This window comes from Chenopodium album, chromosome 1 (assembly GCF_948465745.1).
Source record: "Chenopodium album chromosome 1, dcCheAlbu1.1, whole genome shotgun sequence".
In the NCBI taxonomy this organism is placed as follows: Eukaryota; Viridiplantae; Streptophyta; class Magnoliopsida; order Caryophyllales; family Amaranthaceae; genus Chenopodium; species Chenopodium album.
Window position 1 is genome coordinate 90930727 of NC_137834.1, and position 18809 is coordinate 90949535.

General features: G+C 35.6%; 2 protein-coding genes across 2 annotated transcripts; one reads left to right on the forward strand and one right to left on the reverse strand.

Annotated features, from left to right (window-relative positions):
- The first annotated feature begins 3044 nt into the window (after positions 1 to 3044).
- LOC145626770 (uncharacterized) lies at positions 3045 to 6497 on the forward strand. The gene is made up of 5 exons (XM_081679251.1): positions 3045 to 3451; positions 4224 to 4728; positions 4953 to 5154; positions 5235 to 5678; positions 5927 to 6497. Exons 1-5 carry the CDS (start codon positions 3244 to 3246, stop codon positions 6359 to 6361), a joined length of 1794 nt encoding a protein of 597 aa, XP_081535377.1. The 5' UTR covers positions 3045 to 3243; the 3' UTR covers positions 6362 to 6497.
- Positions 6498 to 7926: 1429 nt separating this feature from the next.
- On the reverse strand, positions 7927 to 12267 carry LOC145563304 (uncharacterized). Its single transcript, XM_081623751.1, has one exon. It carries the CDS (start codon positions 11426 to 11428, stop codon positions 8684 to 8686), a length of 2745 nt encoding a protein of 914 aa, XP_081479877.1. The 5' UTR covers positions 11429 to 12267; the 3' UTR covers positions 7927 to 8683.
- Positions 12268 to 18809: the final 6542 nt, after the last annotated feature.

The window sequence follows — 18809 nt, forward strand, 5'->3', positions numbered from 1 at the left end:
GATGAAAAAGTTAATCATACTTGTGTGCGTTGTGCCTATGGAAGGCGGTGTTGGTGCGTGGTTTTAGCCATAATTTTGGTCAAAAATTTTAGTTGGTTATTGTTGAAACCCATTATAACCCACTTGTAAATGTTCCACATTGGAGAAAGAGGAGAGATGATTCCACTTTATATGGTAGAGGAGTTACTTCTATTATTGTCAATCGGTTTTAGAATGAAAACTCACAATTGGTTTTTATAGTCAAATTTTGTAAATTTTAATTGATCAACAATTTTCATTGCTATATACAAACAATATAGTAGGCATTATAGAAAGTGGGTTAGAAACTTAGAATCACACTTATAAAAGTCAATGTATTGTTAATTTGTTATGTATCTAAAAATCGGATCAATTTGCCAAGTTGGTAAGAATGCATTAAATAAGCTTGTTTGTATATAGCAAATACAAACAAGCTTATTTAAAGCTTGTTTGTATATAGCAAATACAAACAAGCTTATTTAATGCATTCTTACTATTAAAAAAATCAAGTTGCCAAGTTGGTAAGAATGCATTAAATAATACTGTAGAAGTAATAATAATAATAAAAAAATCAAGTTGCCAAGTTGGCAGATATATATTTCACGAAAGTCACTGCATCTGCGGATTCCACTTTCTCCTTAACTCCGCGTCAAGTAGCCTTATGGAAGTCCCAACAGGGGGATCACTCTTCGGCCTGGTTGCGGACGGTCCCGATATCGGGTTTGGGTCAGACTATGAATGGTAAGACTTACCGTAGTGTTCTTTGCTACCGGTTAGGTGTTCCTTTGTTCTCCGTTTCAACACCGTGTTCTGCTTGCTCTAGGATTTTTGACGGGGATATTTATGGGGATCATGCAGTGTCTTGTGCTGGGATGGTGGGTATTAAACATCGGCACAATGTTGTTCGTGACACCCTTGTTGATATTTGTATTCGGTCTGGAATCTCTGCTCGAAAGGAGGTTAACATTGGGTTGATTGGAGGAAACAACGGGGCTCTACGACCTGCAGATGTGCTGCTTTATTCCTGGGATAGAGGCCTTGATGTATGTGTTGATTTGACGGGGTCTTCACCTTTGACACAATCGGGGTTGTCTGACTTCGTTCCTGGTCGTGTTGTGTCGTCGGCGGCTCAGCGGAAGCGGGACAAGTATGGGGCGCGTTGCAGGGCTATTGGCTATGGTTTTCTTCCTTTCTCATTTTCTTCGTTGGGGGAATTAGAGAAGGATGCTATTGCGTTGCTGAAGCGGGTTCAGGCGTTCGCTAAGACTCAGGATATTGGTGCTCGTGCAGCTGCTCACATCTTCAGCAGGATCGGGTTCGCTATAACTAGAGAGGTGGGGGCCCAGATTGTATCTCGGCTCCCTACCAATTTCTTGTAAATTGATTGACTCTGTACGTTTTGTTTTTTATAATAATAACAATAATAATAATAATAATAATAATAATAATAATAATAATAATAATAATAATAATAATAATTGAGCTGTACTACTTATTAATCACAAGAGGAGCCTACATATAATTAATTCTTCGGATATTTCATGAAATGCCACTGAGCAATTTAAAAATTCACCAAATGCCATCGGACTTTTCAAAATTCACCAAATGCCACCGAGTTTTAAAAAATTCACAAAGTGCCATTAATGACCAACGACCGTTAACTCCGTTAGTCATTAGGGGTTAATCATGACACATGTCATGATATAATTGGTCCATTTATCTTAATTCATAAAAATTAAAAAAAAACAAAAAATTAAAAAAAAAAACACCAACCCCTTCCCTAACCCACTGCCCATCCCCTTCCCCCAACCCAGCCACCTCCCGGTGGTTGGAAATCGACGAATCTCCCCGACACCACCCTCACCCTGTCAGAATCGGCCCCCCTCCCCTGACCCCTCCCCCAATTCGACCATCCATTCCCTTCTCCTCCCCATTTCTGGCCTTCCCCTCCCCTTTCCTCCCCGAATTCAACAACCACAAACCCCATCACCATTGAAATAGCAGCGCTTCTACTGCTGCTCCTCCTTCAATTCGCAAACACACCACCCACGAGCACTCTCCTCCCACCGCCGGTGATCCCCTCCCTCTTCCCCGACGAGTCCCCTTTGCTTTTGTCGCGGCCTGAAAACCTTAAATCCCACCTAAACCACCGAAAACCCAAACCCGATTTCTGGGTTTGGATGAACGAATTTGGTTTTTTTTTTGGTGTTTTTGGGTTGGGTTTAGGGTTTTTGGGCCGGCAAACAGAGGAGGGGGGTCGTCGGGGAAGGGGGTCGGTTTTCGGGGTGGTTAGTGAGGTCGACGGTGGCTGAGTGGTTTCGAATGGGTTATAGTGGTTTTGAGGGGCCACAAAACAAGGGAGGGGTAGTTTGGGGGAGGGGAGTTGGCGGTTTTTGGGGAGGTTTGGGGTGGAGTGAGAGTCGAGCTGGGGGGAAAATAGGGAGAGGGTATGGTGGTCGGTGGGTGGAGCAGCGGGAATGGGGGGGTTCCAGCGGATTCCGACGAGAGGTTAGTGGATTCCGGCGGTTGGCTTTGGCTGGTGGTTATGGTAGTGGGGCTGGTTTGGGTTAAGATTTTAGAGTTTTTTTTTATATATATTTTTTTTAAATAAATAAATTAAATTTTAATTTAATTTACTTTTTTTAAACCAATAGTTGACTGACACGTGTCCACATGTGTCATGATTAAGCCCTAGTTATTAACGGAGTTAACTCCGTTAGACAATAATGGCACTTTGTGATTTTTTTTAAAATTCGATGGCATTTGGTGAATTTTGAAAAGTCCAATGGCATTTGGTGAATTTTTAAATTGCTCAGTGGCATTTCATGAAATATCCGTAAATTCTTTGTATGAGCTGACCAGGCATGATCGCCCAACACTATTGGCTGGCTGGCTGCTGAATAAATGACATTATTAATTATCAAATTAATAAATGCAAATTATTTGACTTTGAAAATTCGGGCATAACTACGCTATTTCGTATAAACTTTATTTTATTTCTTATATATACGGTTTTTCTACGCTATAATTTTGATTTCTTAATAACATTTTGTTGATTCTTGAACTATTCTTTTCCGTGCAATATTAATCCATTCTCAGCAATTTTTTTAGTAACAGTGTAACACTAATTACACTATAAATATACGTACGTTGTAGTAATAGCTTATCAAGTAAAACGAGAAAGTAATTAAGGGATCAGAGCGAGCTAAGAAAGTAATTAAGAAGATGATTAAAATGGAGGGTTGCCCTAAACAAAAGAGTGATAAGCTGAGTTGGGTTAGATCACAGATAATTGGAGGCGGCAGTGGTGGTGGTGCAGAATTCGAGTCCCCGTTTGGCAAGCGTGGAATCACTTACGCCGATACAACGGCAACTGCCCGTTCTCTTCACTTCATTGAAGATTATATCATTACTAATGTTCTTCCTTTTTATGGTAATTTTATTTCTTATATTATTGTCTAATTTGCATGATTACAACTTTAGTTTCTCTATTGAGGTTGCTGATAATTAGTTTTAGACATTATGCTAGCTAGGAAGATGTATTCTGTGTTCTTTCTTCATTCCAATCTCCATTTCACACTAGATATCCTCATAATTATGTTTTAATTTATAGTATTATTATATGTACACATCATTTTAATTCTATTTTATTTTGTGGAGTACGTGCCATTTATCACCAAATTTATACAAGTATTTTACAAGAAATGTCAAACATGACTCACTCCGTTTTAAATTTATATTCGCATCGTTCTAGCAAGAGCGCATAATTTAATCACACATTCACAGTTACGTATTATAGTTTATAATTAGATTGGATAATTTCGGTACAGGGTCTATGGAAAATTTATGAATCATGACATCTCAATTAGTTTACTATTCTTCAATAATAGAAGTATCCATTTACACAAAAATAAAATAAATAAATAAATAAATAAATAAAAATTCATAGACATCTTCATATGCGGTTTGATACAAACATACATATGTGTTATTAATTCATAACATGCATGCGTTCATCGGTTAATATATATGTTACTACTACAATTTGCTATTGACATGGATCGAGTACACTTTTTAATTTATGAACTTACTGAAAATCGTTGTACACGAAATAATGTTAAAGGATCATCTCAGATCAACCATATGTTTTATACTCTATCAAGAAAACGTAGTTTGTTGATTTGGTGTGCGCTAATAATGTTTAGGAAACACTCACACGACGGATAGTTACGTGGGGAAACGAACTACAAAGACAATGGAAGAAGCAGCAAGATACATCAAAAGATGTTTAGGTGGTGGAGAAGAGGATGCCATTTTATTCTGTGGTTCGGGCACTACAGCCGCTATTAAAAGGCTTCAAGAAGTTATGGGAGTTGCTATTGCATCAACTCTAAGAAGCAGAGTTTTAGAGACTCTAAGGAAGGGAGAGCGATGGGTTGTTTTCTTGGGGCCTTACGAGCATCACTCGAATCTCCTATCATGGCGAAACAGCCTTGTAGAAGTTGTTGAGATCGCGCTAACTAAGGATGGTGGCTCAATTGATATGGAAGCACTAAGAGTTCAGCTTGAGCATTACGAGTCTACTAACCGGCCTATGTTGGGTTCGTTCTCTGCTTGTAGCAATGTCACTGGTATTGTCTCGGATACTCGAGCAATTGCTAGGTTGCTTCATCAATATGGTGCTTTTGCTTGCTTTGATTTTGCAGCTAGGTATGTCTAAATAATTCTCTTTGTTTTTGTTACATCTTGTATCTTAGGACGTATGATGGGCCTTTATGTGCATTGACGCGCATAAAAGCCCAATAATAATATATTGATCTTGTCACATATTAGGAGCTTTGTCCGATAATAACCAATTCTATGCAATGACATATCAATGTAAATTTGAGTGGTATTAACAGAGTATGTGTTGCTTTGGATGTTGTTATTAACAGTGGTCCTTATGTCGAGATCAACATGAAAGCGGGCGAAATAGATGGATATGATGCTGTTTATGTTAGTCCACACAAGTTTATTGGTGGGGCAGGAAGCCCTGGAATCCTCCTTATGAGCAAGAAGCTTTATCTGCTCACTTCTTCCACACCTTCAACCTGTGGTGGAGGAACTGTTTCCTATGTCAATGGCTTCAGTGAACAGGTATTATTATTAACAATTATAATTACAACAAAACATTAATCAATATGAAGAATTACAGACTAATTCGATGAATGAAACAGGACACTTTGTACTCAAACAATGTTGAAGAAAGGGAAAATGCAGGGACTCCTCCCATAACCCAGACGATTCGAGCAGCATTAGCATTCTGGGTTAAAGAATACATTGGTGTCAAAACAATTGAAGAGCAAGAGCATAACTATATGGCAAGAGCTGTGGCCAAACTAGGAAACATCAAGAACATTGTAATTCTCGGAAACACTAGCGTCAAGCGACTGGCTATCTTATCCTTCCTTGTGTATCCCACCACTCAAAATAGGGGTGAAACTCGAAAGCAGGACCCAGGACAACGTAAGCCACTGCACGGTCGTTTTGTCGCGAAACTGCTTAATGACTTGTTTGGTATTCAAGCTAGAGGAGGGTGTGCTTGTGCAGGACCATATGGTCACTACTTGCTCAATGTTGATAAAGACTACTCTTTGGCTTTAAGAGCGTCAATCCAACAGGTAAAGTCTCAATTCAGAACATTCTTTCTTAGTATATGCATCCTTCCATCATTAGTCTCTATGCAACTACGTCACAAAGGTAACGCGACAACTAGGAACAACCTTTAAGAATCTTGTCTATTACAATGGCTAACAAACAAATGTATGTTTGATACATTATTGAGCTCCAAAATCATTGTCAATCATATATTATATTCCAAATATAACACTTAAAGCAAGAAATATTGATGAAATCTATTGCTTGACAGGGTTACGAGGGAGTTAAACCAGCATGGACAAGAGTTAGCTTCCCATATTACATGTCAAAAGAAGAATTTAAGTTTGTATTGGATGCAGTGGAATTTGTGGCAACTTATGGACATCAATTTCTTACCTTATACCATTTTAACTGGAGAAATGGGGATTGGACCTACAACAATAAGGCGTTCGACAAAATTCTTCATAATGCAAGAAACAACATTGTAGATGAGGTGAAATTAGCTAAATTTAAGCAAGATTTGAAGCTAAGAGCTAAAGTGGTGAAAGAAACTGGTACAAACAAAAGTACTAATGATAAAAATCTAACAGCCAAGTACGACTCGTATCTGGAGACTGCCATCTTCATAGCTTCTCTGTTACCAGTTAACCCTAAGCAAGGTTGGATTCCAGAAGAATTGGACATTGATATACCCTTCAGCATCTAGATGCAAGTATTTAGTCTTGTTTATATAGAAGAAATTTATTTTGTCTTGTTTATATAGAGAAAATATATCAATTTTTTATCTGTGTAATTATACAATTTATCTAATTTAATGTAATCTGAAAAAGAAGAAAATAAAAGGATAATAGATAGCTAGAAAACATGTAAACCATGTTTTGCAATTTGTACAGTTATAAGCAATAAGAACGTCAGTATTATTCAAGTTTTTCAGGCTCATGGACTCATAGTTAGTGTATGAAAACTGAAGTAATATACTAGAGAGGAGCAAACAGTTTAAACCAGAGGCTGATCAATGGGCGACGGAGTCCATAAAGAGCAAATTCATAATAGCGCGCACATACAAGACAAAAATTGCAACTCACTAATTGCAAGACACTAGATGCATTTCAACCCTAAGGCATTGATAGACATTAGACAGACTCCTGGGGGTATACAAAAATAATTATCGAAATTTCAGATTCCCCAGAAAAAAGAGGGGGCCATAGAGAGAATCCTGCATACTGAGACCACCCAAAATAAAGAGTTACACATAGCCGTTGAAGGACTGCTGAAGGAGTAGAGGACAGCCAAACAAAGACAAAACTTAAATGTGTAGCTATTACACTATTATTCCACAAAGAAAAGAAGACAACGTTTAGTTCTTATCCCTACTACAAAATTGAGGATAATAATTGAATGAGAACATGAAGAGGTAAGAAGATAAGAATCGTACAATTGAATGCCTGCTAGAGGTGCTAACAATAGCCACCAGAGGCACAAACACATAGGGCTAGCAACCAAGTACGACAGAAAGTGAGAATTTGGCAGCTAAAGAGATTGTTCGGCGAGCAAAAACTAAGACTTATCAGCCATACATAAAGTTTAAGAGTAAGTGACAACAATCCATGGATGTATGAAATGGGTAAACCCCATCTACCTACACTGGATTGTTACCATATTACTCGGAAGTAATTACCCTGAATACCCTTTAAAACCCTAATAGGATCCCAAATTCTCAACAACAATACACCTGCACAAAATGCCTCAAAGACAAGAAAATTAAAACATTATAGAAAGTACAGCAATCTGAGAATCTGTGACCAAATTGATTACACCTGCCACCAGCTGAAAAAAAGATAAATAATAAAGGGAATAGTCCTGGGACATCAACATAACCCTTGCTGTAATATTTTTAAGGTGTTACAGTGATAATTATAGATACTACATTGCATTGTTTATTTTCCTTTTTGAAATATAAAAGCAAAAAAATGTATGGCACTTCTATTACACAAGTCAGGCATACCAATACTTTGCTTGAATTGTGACAAGCTTCAAGTACCAAAAGACCAGCCAGAAAACCATGCAGCAAAAATAAGGCACTGTTATAATCTAGAGCTCTGTTCCGGCCTCAATAAGAGTTTTACCAACGGCACTTGTCATGTTCATTGGTGATATATAACTAAAGGACACCAATTTTCAGTTCATCTCAACTTTGAGCTTCAAACATGCAGATTCAACTTGCAAGTGGACTCAGTATTCTCAAACAGGAAAAAGATTGAAGGCTTGATAAACAATGAACGAGCTCAGAAATACGTATATTATGTCCATCACGATTCAAAATCTCAACAAGTACAGCATCTACTAACAGTATTTGATTTCATGACCAAAAGATTTAATCTAACAAAAAATTCAAAAAAAAAATGAAAATAACAACAATCTTGCACAAAAATAACAACAATAGAAAACAGTTCATCTTTTGACATCGAAGACATCACTGACCAGCAAAAATCAAATCCTGTGATTCAGCATTGAAACATACCAAAGAAAGTGGATAAGGCAAATGTGATTCTGAAAAGACAATGCTCAAATTTCACTGAACCCAGCTCCCGAATTCAATGTACTGTTTTCCCTTAAGATGTCAAATGACTGAACTATCAAGGTTAGCATGAAAATGACATAAATATTATACACAAACTCGAGAACCATACTTCAGGGATAAAAGAATAACACCCAAATGGTTAACATTTTGTGCAACCAATCATTTGAGAACATACCAAAACACTGGTTGGCAGTAAGACAAGCAAAAGTAACAAGCACCCAGAAGATTTGTAAACAAAAAATGCCCGAGGGCAAACATGAATAAACAAATTTACCACGGGCAGTGTAAGTAACCGAAGGTGTTGGATAATCCGAAGATATGAAAATGATCCTGCCCTCATGTATTCTTCACAATCTTCAATATGTCAGGATGAAATTTCATCCCAAATCTTCACTACGATCTGTTGGCGCTTGAATGGAACAAAGAGGTAGCTTGAGGGACACAATGTCATGTTTCTGACTCTTCTTCAACAGTCGGAAGTCCAATCTCTGTAGTAAAGGCAGGATTAAGAAACTTCGCAACAAAAGCCCACAGCTTGTACACATCGTCAAAGTTAGTCAGAAAGCTAAGTGATGCTGTCACAACCTCCACCCTGAAGAAGCCGCTTTTTCCATCAAAACGACCATTTGCCATTGGCTTGCACAATGTTGTATCTGTGATGTTCAATTCCCCATTTGAATTCCCGGGACCATCCATAATTCTCATATGGCTAAGGATGCCAACACCAAGTCCAATGCCATGTGCTTCAGCAAGCTTTTGGACAACCTCTGGATTAATTAACCCCCGGTTGCAGTTTCTCACATTGAAAGCAACAGCAGCACCCCTTTCATATTTAATTTTAGGGCCGTATATTTGTACCAACGGCACATCATTTTTATCATCTGGACCAGGGAATCTCAATTGCAAAAGTGAGGTCACAAGCCAATTTATCAAGAATCGTAATCTTGATGTTGTTCTATTGAGGCCCAACATGTTTATGTGATCAAGATGCCGACAAATTATCTCTGGTTCTCTCCTATCAGATTCTGGGTCATCACCATAGTCCCCATCACTTGCATAGTCATAGTCTTCAAGGTCTCTAGCAGATGTCTCACCTGCCTCCAAGGTATGACTAGAGTGCCCTCTGTGATTGTCCTCTGTACTGAAAGATACCCTCCTACCTTTGCTAGCAATATCATCTTCTTCAAAGCATACAACCCTGCCACCAGCAAATTTATTGCCATCCCTCCTTCCCAATAGCCTAAATTCACCTTCTGTTTCTCTTCTGATAGCACTTTCTTTCGACTCTGCACACAGTTCAGATGTAATACCACGAGATGTTGAAGTATGACCATTGTAATGGTCTCCGTTTAATGAAGAATGCAGGGATGCTTTGTTGTTTGCCATCTCATGTTCATACTCTTCCTCTATCTCATGAACAGTGTGTATCTCCTCATTGATCTCATGGACATTATCAACACCTCGGGAAACTGATTGAACTGCAGCATCGAATGATAGCATATGCCGCCCGTCATATGTTGGGCTCCTAGACTTGTTCGCTGCTGGCTTTGGGGAGACCCTCTTTGCATCCTTCCTCCCAGTAAACCATAAAGGCGGTGAAGGAGTGGATCTCTGTCTTTCCAGGTGGCCCGCATGTTCGGAATTCATGGGGCTTTGACCTAAGTCAATCCAGAATGAGTTGTCAGACGATTCATCCTCGCTAAAGATAGGGCTCTTCATCACCTCCCCTACAGAAATACTCTCAGTCTCTTCAAAGATCGTGCTGGCACCGTCTCTGTCAGAGCTGTTTTCATGCTCCATCTCAGTGTCAAATACATCCTTTACCTGAGCATGAGTAAAAGCACCAGAAAAGGCAGGCATCTGGGAACCTTTCTGGGTGTCACCTTTAAAATCACCATTCTCATCAACTTCATCATCCTCAACCCCAATAAGACCATCAAGACCATCCATTGAATCGCCCAAATACTGTGGAAAGACTGGAGTAATCTTCACCATCCCAGTTCCAGTCACTCCAGATTGGTTTTGTAGGCATCCTAGCACAGATTTTTTGATGAGGAGACATCCAAACCCACTGGGATCAAACCCAAACACCCTGTAAAATGATGTGATTATGAAGTCAGGACGAAATAACGACAAACCTAGCGAATCCATATCCTTCGGCCCCAAAGCACCAGCATCTAGCAAAACATGCCAGTTGTTTTGTTGCGCCAGAGCCATCCATTGGTACGAGTACTTGGATCCCGTCACCCTGGACTGAACAGGAAAGGCAAAAAGGCCAACTGCAGAATCCTTCTTCCTCTTCTTCTTGTTCAAAATCTGCTTCCTAAGATCAGCAGAGCACGGTTTAAGAGTAGGCCACTTAAACCAAGCACTATAACTTTTCGCCCCTTTCTCCTTCGCGGCTTGGGCCATCCAATTCACAGATTGGCTCTCATGATCAAACATGGTTAACAATTTCTTGTTTGTATGAAAAGGGTATGCTTCAGCCAACAATTTAAAAGCTGAACCTCTACTTACAGTAAAGACAATCCCATATTCATTCTCAGGAATGTTCAAATAATCCATAATTCTAGTTTTAATATCATGTTCAACAGTCCCTCTCTCAGCACCACCATACAAGACATGATTACTCAAATTAGCAGTCATCTCAGACAAACTAAAACTTGAAGTGTCCCAATAATAAAGAGTCTGAAGATGAGAAAACAGCCCAAATCCACAGTAATCAAGACATACCTTAGCAGCTGGCCCAGTGAGGTGCCCATACTCATCCAATCTCAGCTGATCAATCCTCTCAGAAGACTGATACTTGGGATACATTGTAAGGAACTTGGAAAACGCCTCATTAAGAGCAGGAATCGAGTCTTCGGTTTCGAATGTACGCTCCGCAGCCAACGCAGTAGCTCTGAGGAATTCCTTGAGAGCTTGAAGCCTTGCAAGGGATCTCGACCGGCCGAGGCCCTCATCTTTGTTGGAATTAGCCTCAGCATCAGTGTCTAAGGTGGATTTCAGTAAAGACCCATCTTCAGATGCTTCTTCAAGAGCTTCTCTGAGCTTGCTCTCCTGCAATTTCCTCAATATTGAAGGGTTTTTCTTACTATCTTCCCCAAATTCAGACCCATCTTTTCTTCTACCCTTCTTATCAATTATCAAATGAACACAATGAGAAATAGGCTTCCATAGTGAGAGATGCATCAGAACTATGACCAAAAACCTAACCCCCAAATTTCAATTGTAATTTAACCCAAACTGGGTTTCAACTTCCTCCACTTGTAAGAACAAAAACCCAGAACAAAAAGGGGAAAGCTTAGTTCAAATTCAAACTTACAAAGAGGGAATCAACCACCCAAATTGCTTTCTCCAAAATCAAAGAGTCTGCTTTAGCAAAGCATTCAAAAAATACAGAGAATTTTAGAGATTCAAAGGTGAATTAAAGGCCCAAATTATTCAACAAAATTAAAAGGAAAGTGTAAATTGGACCACACCAAAAGGAATCCCCAGTTGATCTCTAAATAAGATCAAACCCAGAAATTGGTAGCAATTAAAAATTCAAATAATTAACACCAACAATTTGAAGGGGGCAAATTCAAACATCAATCTTGGCCCTAAAAAAAAGGTGTTTGCATTTGACTTTTGGTAGAAAAAAAAAAAAAAAAACACAAAAGAAAAATAAATAAATAAATTAAATTAAATTAAGCAAAATTAAACTAAACCCACTACTCAAAAGAGTCTAAATTCAAAAACCCAGATCCCAAAATGACAGAAAAAAGAAGAACACAGAAACCCTAACAGGGGAAATTTAATAGAGAAACTGGGAAGAAAAAAGTGAACTCCCCATTTTGACTTTTTAAGTGAAGAACTTCATGGAAAATAAATGAAAATTAAAGTAGCTAGGATTTGTTGTGTGTATATAAATTAGGGTTATTAAAATTGAAAATCTGGGGAAGTTGGAAGAGAGAGTGAGAGGAAGAAGAAGAAGAAAGGAAAAAAAATAGGAAGGTTTGAGGTCAACAAAGAGCAGAGGAGGTGAAAGTGGGGTTTCATTCAATGACTTTTAAGTTTTACCTAATTTCCTTTTTTAATTTTCTTACTGATTTTTCCTTTTTATTTATTTTTAATTATTATAATTATTGTTTTTGTTTAATTGTTTGACCTCTCTGTCTCTCACTCTCTCTCCTAGTTTGACGTTGATGGACTGTTACGCATCCGGTTAATCTAAATCTCATATTATTACGGAAAATTTGTCAAAAATAAGTCAATCTTTGTCCGATTAGCTCAAAATAAGTCAACCTTTTAATTAACTAAAAATAAGTCAAATTTTACATAGTATTATCTCAAAACAAGTCATGACCTAATGGATCTTTAGGCAACCAGTTGTTTAGGTTAATATGCCACATGTCAAAATATAATTGGTCCTTTTTAATTTTTAATTAAAGTTAATTATTAAAAATTATTTTTAAAATACCCCTCCCCCAAAACACCAGTCAGCCCCCCTCCCCTCACTACACCAGTCAGACACCTTGCGTCGACCACCGTAGATCCCCTTTGTCAGTGACTAGCTTAGCAACCCCCACTACCAGCCATGGCTGACCAACAACCTCCCCTCGCCGGCCAGCCTCCCCATGGTTGACCACTTTCTCTCTCTCCCCTCCCACCAACCACCCCCCAACTTGTAGCACCCACCCTCTCGTTTCACCATTCTCGACAAACCCCACTAGGCCCCTACCACCAGTCCCTTCCTCCCTACCTACTGTCGACCCGATCTCCCCCTTCCCTAAACGCCGGCCAAATCCCCTCCCTAACGCTGGCTAAACCCCCTCCTTTCCTGCTTTTTCCTTTGCCCACGCTGCCACGCACAGGCGCTGCACCTTGACCCCTTTCTCCCCCGACCCCCTCCTTGATGAACACCGGCAAATCCCTCATACACGGTCGACGTTGCTGCTTTTCTTGCTCACCAATCCCTCTCTCGGTCCAGAGATAGTCGGCGACGGTGAGTCTTGAAGACGGTGGCTTGGCTAGGTATGGGTGGTGAGTGGTTTGAGGGTGTAACATTTGCTATGGTGGTTGGTTGCCCAGTAGTGGTTCGTTGGAAATTAGGATGGAAGAAATTTCAGAAAAAAAAAAAAAAAAAAAAAAAAAAAAAAAAAAAAAGAAAAGTGACTTGTTGGGCAGGTTCAAGGTCATTTGACCTAATTAAAGATAAGACCCTTAAAAGGTTGACTTATTTTTAGTTAATCAAAAGATTAACTTATTTTGAGCTAACTACACAAAGGTTTACTTATTTTTGACAAATTTTCCTATTATTACAGACTACTTTTTTTTAAAAAAAAATATTATCGTTGTGACTTGACAAACTCTGGTAATAAATAATGTACGCCCTCTATTTCCTATTATGATCTTTACACTATTTATATAAAATCCACTACTTTGAGTTTTCGATCAATGTTAATAATTTGTTAAAATCGTATTAATGAGTATAGTTATTGGTAATTTAAAATATTAAAAATCAAAGTTTGCATAGCTAAGTCACACTAGGACGGGACAATGATTTTGAAACAGAGTGAATAAAACTAAGGGTTGTTTTTTAATGTTAGTGTATCGTTTGAGCAATGTCAAATATTGTTAGGTTGTAATTTTATGTTACGGAGTATTTGAATTTCAATATAAAATGTGTAATGTATATGACTTCTTTATTTAAAGACATACTTCCTATTTTGACTTTTTTTTTTTTAGACAATTGTCATTCAAATGGAAAAACTTTTAAAGGCTGAGAAAGTAGTAAATAATTAGTGAAAAATAAACAACTATATCAAAGTTAGATATGTTTGATTTAACTAGAAATGGATAATCAAATGATGACTGGAATATAATGGTAGGAAATCTAACACATACTGTGATGGTTGGTCTCTAGTTCAAACTTTGTGATCTGCGATTTTTATCGATTAATTTCTTATCATTTTATACAACATCAATATTTTCTTAAGATACTAGGCCAATTTGTATCTAACTAAATTCTTTTTTTTTTGACAAGATCTAACTAAATTCTTAATACGTCTTAATCAAAGAAAGTAAACACAAAGAACATACATAAAGAATATAAACCATGAAGAACACCCTAACATTATACATGTAACAAGTTCCATTAAGGGACTTATCTACTTGATGTGACTTGTATTTCAAGAAAAATTATTCATCAAACAAGTTAGGTTACTAACTGTCTTATTACATAAGTAAACTTACCAAATGCAAAGTATGTCACTTTGTATCTTAATGGGCTAAACTTTTGATTTAGGAAGAAGAGTAGATAAAATTAAAAAAAAAAAAAAAAAAAAAAAAAAAACAGCTACTAGATTCTTGCCTTCTATTACTTTCGTAACTACAGATAATTTCATATTAATTACAATAAATAATATAGTAAAAGCCAAAAAAATAGTGGAATTAAAGTTAGAATTGTTGTATATATAGGAAAATCTAATCAAACTAGATAACAAAGCATGCAAAGTCAAGTAAATAGTTTCATATGTGGCTTGGCTGATTGTTCTGAAAAGAAGAGAAATCAAAGTAAATTCTAAAAGCAAATTCTTGTCAATCATCACTCTCGTCTAATATTACTTTTTTTTTTTTTTTTTTTTTTTTTGGGTCTAATATTACTTTTTGCAAAGGGGAAAACAGAGAAAAACAGGGGAGTGGAGGGGACACGAGTTTGTTTTCATAGTTTTATTTATGAAAAAAAAAAACACTTGTCAAAAATAAAATAGAATATCCAAATAGTTTTACATTTTAAATACGAAGTAATAATAAAGTATATTACGAATATCATAATCATGAAAAATAAAATAAAGTAATAAACCAATACCAGTAATAAAGTTGATACTGACAGCATGCAATATATACACAGAGACAACCACATCATAACGTATCCTATCTCAGTAATTGCAAACTTTCCACTTCTTCCAACACATCCTTATTTTACAACCAAGAACTTCAACTAACCCAGCTTCACATTTATGATTTAATCATCAAAACTCCCAAAAAATAAGCAATTTACTCTCACAACATTGATTCCATTAAACCATTGTTTGCTTAGTTTGTAACATCTTCAAGAATGAAAGCTTTTTATTTAATCTATAAGACTAATAAGAGTGTGTATCAAAACAAAATTACACTTAACGCATTTAAATTTTACAGATTCACAGAAGTGCCATATTTTTGTCAAAATCGGATAAATATACACCTAGTCTGAATATAACAAGTGCGTGAAAGGAAAATAGACACGAATATAGTAGTTAAAATACTTAAAAAGGAGTATATGAATTGTTTTTTTTTAAAGGTATATGGGTTGCTCTTTAGGGTTGCTATTTATTTAGGAATCTAAAATTCACTCTTCAAGATTATGCAATTGGCTATAAATCATTGCATAACACTTAAACTCTCTTTTTCTCTGGCATAATTTATTTTGTATAATAGAGTTTGTTTTTAATAAGTTAAAATTTAAAAGCAATAATTGGTAGAAAAGGTTATTCAAAATTTTAAAATACTCTAAAGTACCTTCTGGACTAAAGTCGGGGAGCTATAAAACACTTCTAGAAACTTTTCAACTTTGTTTATCTTTACTAATTTAATTACCTGAATAACCTGATTACTGCTCAAGTGGCGCTCATGGGGGAAAGATTGTTGCATTATTGCATGGAACACACAATATTCCAAGTTTACAAAAAGGAAATAGCTAAAAAGACAGTCTTAATTTCATATACTTATACAATTCCCCCAATATAAAGACTTCAAATTAATAAATAGTCTCTGACTTTTAAACTTTGACTTCTTCTAGTTTTATCATGAAAAATGGATTAATACGGATTAATAAGATGATTGTACATGTGTATGTTTTTTCAAGATAAGATGCATGTATCACGTAGAATGAATCTATTCATACTCATCGATCGTTGCAAGTATATATAATAAATAGTCTATCTCTTTTAATCAAAATTTTCTATTTAATTAATAATATTCCTATATGTAGTTATAGCAAACAATGACGTTTCTAATAAAAGGAGATTAGAGAATACTTAATAGACAAAAAGTCAAAAATACGACTCTTTAATAATTATTGAAACTAAATAAATGTTTTTGAAACTTTACGTCAATCGGGCATGAAGTCAATTAGGTTGCTTAAGTGTTATTACAACTACTTATAGATAACAACATAAGGAAAAGACCAACACAAATTGTTTTAATAAAGTAAAGTCACAAGTAGTTGATTGTTAACTTAGCAATGTCAACAAGAAAAGGATCCAAAAACACACACAAACCAAAGGTCAACTACAATATCAGCATATTATAAATTAGAAGCTAACTATAATGTTAAATTAGACCATACTACTAAAAATCTTCCTCCCCATGCCATTTTATGTGTTTTGTCTATAAAAAAAGTAGGGAGTTATCTTATGCTATAATTAAGTCAATAAACGACCAAGTATAGGAGGGAGTAATCAATATAAAGCTGCTGGTTTGCGCTGATTAATTAATTAATTAAACTGAACTGAACTGAATTTCAACGTATGAGAACAGGCCCTTAGTTTCTCACGCACCCTTAGCAAAATCGCCAACTAAGCCTAACAAATTTGTTGACTACTCATTTTTTTTTTTACATGCAGCATTTCAAAGTACAAATCATGTGCATTAGTGCATGTAAAGGACTAGGGATGGTCCTAAATCCTAATCATTTTTTTGTTTTATAAATTATTTTCTAACTAGGTACAAAAAAGTCTTCTAATTGCAAGATTTTAAATTCTTTTGAATAATATATGATCACAACTAACAATACTAATTAAGAAATCACTTTATTTTTTGAATCTATATATGTGATCGATCCTTATATACTAGTGATTTTTTAAAAATTGTCATAAAAATTCGAGTTTGGAATTATTGGAACCATGTTAGGTCTATCTTTGATTTACTTATTCTATCATGCATGCATCATGCTAATTAAGTAAATAATGACGCTTACAACATGTAAATTTAGCAATAATATAGGTTACTATTTGTCATTTGGTAACTTGTTAGATTGTTCTCTCGTGAGAAGGATCTCTTAATACAATTTCTCCGTCAAGCAATAATAATACAATGGCAACAGTGGAGTAAATTTTAAAACTTGAAGAGTGCAACAGCCAACATTATATGGGGAACAAGGAAAATGTCGCCATTGTAGAGGCCAAAAAGGAAGCACATAACCATATAAAAAATGTTTTACGAGTAACATTTTACTCTTTCCAAATTGCTACTCCGTAGCAAAAAATTCTCAAAAATCCATAGAATTTTTACCGTGTTTGTCTGCTATACTATATATTAGCTAAAACTTATGCAATTCCTCACTAAAATTGTACGAGTATAAATTAATCAATGAATATTTTAATCAATAAACTAGGGTGTCCAATTATTTCTGCATAAATTAATTTGCACGATATATATAAATTAATTAATTATTAGTTATACAATGAGTAAACATTTATATAATTTTTTATTATGAGATCCGCTAAATTGATCGTGGTTGACCAGAAATTGTGCTGACAGGTGAATTTGTCTCGACCTAAGTAATATTAATTATTAGTTATACAAAGGCAATTAAGCTTGATTTTCTAGCATTACTAACTACTAAGCTAGTGCTAATATTATTTTATAATTATATATTTATATTTTTGTCAATGATATATAATTACATATTAAGTACAGTATTGCATGGAAATTGGAAATTTGGAATCATGCACAAATCGATATTCACAAAACAAAGCTAAGTGCCAAGTTTATGTCGTTGACATGTTTTTGTTTAAGAACTTGTGATTGGCTTCGTGAATTGAGCGATATCTTAGTTTCATTATTTGTTGTAATGCATAAATTGTACTCCTAAATAATATGTTCAATGAAATATATAAAAGTAATTGTTGATACTCGCAATTGTGTGTTGACAGTTTAGGTTAGTTGTTTGACCAAAGTTTTTTTTGTTTGTAAAGATGGTTTATAAAATAAGATTAGATGTTTTATAAAAGTAGTTGATATGGTAATGCAGCTCTTCTAGAAATAAGTTAAAAATTTGAGAACATCTCTATTCACTTTGTTTTTACTTACTTAAGACATAATAAGTTCAGATAAGATACATTTAGGAAAAATAAGTTATGATAAGGATTACCAAATATAAATTACAACTAAAATAAATTTTAATAGGAAAATTCAACTAAGTTTTCATATTAATATCTAATAAATTCAGAAAAATTCAACTAAGTTTTCAGATTAATGAAAATCAGGTAAATATAAATAAAATGATACTCATGCAGTCATTTACGAGTATGATTTAAATAAAGAAAAGCTAAAAGCTAGCATACCAATAATAAAACAAATTAATGTAGTTTTAAAGTAGTCACACTTATAATTGTCCTATACTTGTATTAGCTAGCTGTGATAATTGATAAGCATAATCATTTCATTGAAATATTAAAATATTAATTTTTAAAAATTTTGAAACACTACTAAACATGACTAGTTAAAGATAAAATTCTCTTTTTCTATTTGACAATTAAAGGGA

Excerpts from the sequence above, each read along its gene's own strand:
- LOC145563304 (XM_081623751.1), bottom strand. The coding sequence starts at position 11,428 with ATGCATCTCTCACTATGGAAGCCTATTTCTCATTGTGTTCATTTGATA.
- LOC145626770 (XM_081679251.1), top strand. The coding sequence starts at position 3,244 with ATGATTAAAATGGAGGGTTGCCCTAAACAAAAGAGTGATAAGCTGAGT. Across the intron at positions 3,452-4,223 it reads TAATGTTCTTCCTTTTTATG|GAAACACTCACACGACGGAT; the intron begins GTAATTTTATTT and ends AATAATGTTTAG. Across the intron at positions 5,679-5,926 it reads TAAGAGCGTCAATCCAACAG|GGTTACGAGGGAGTTAAACC; the intron begins GTAAAGTCTCAA and ends ATTGCTTGACAG.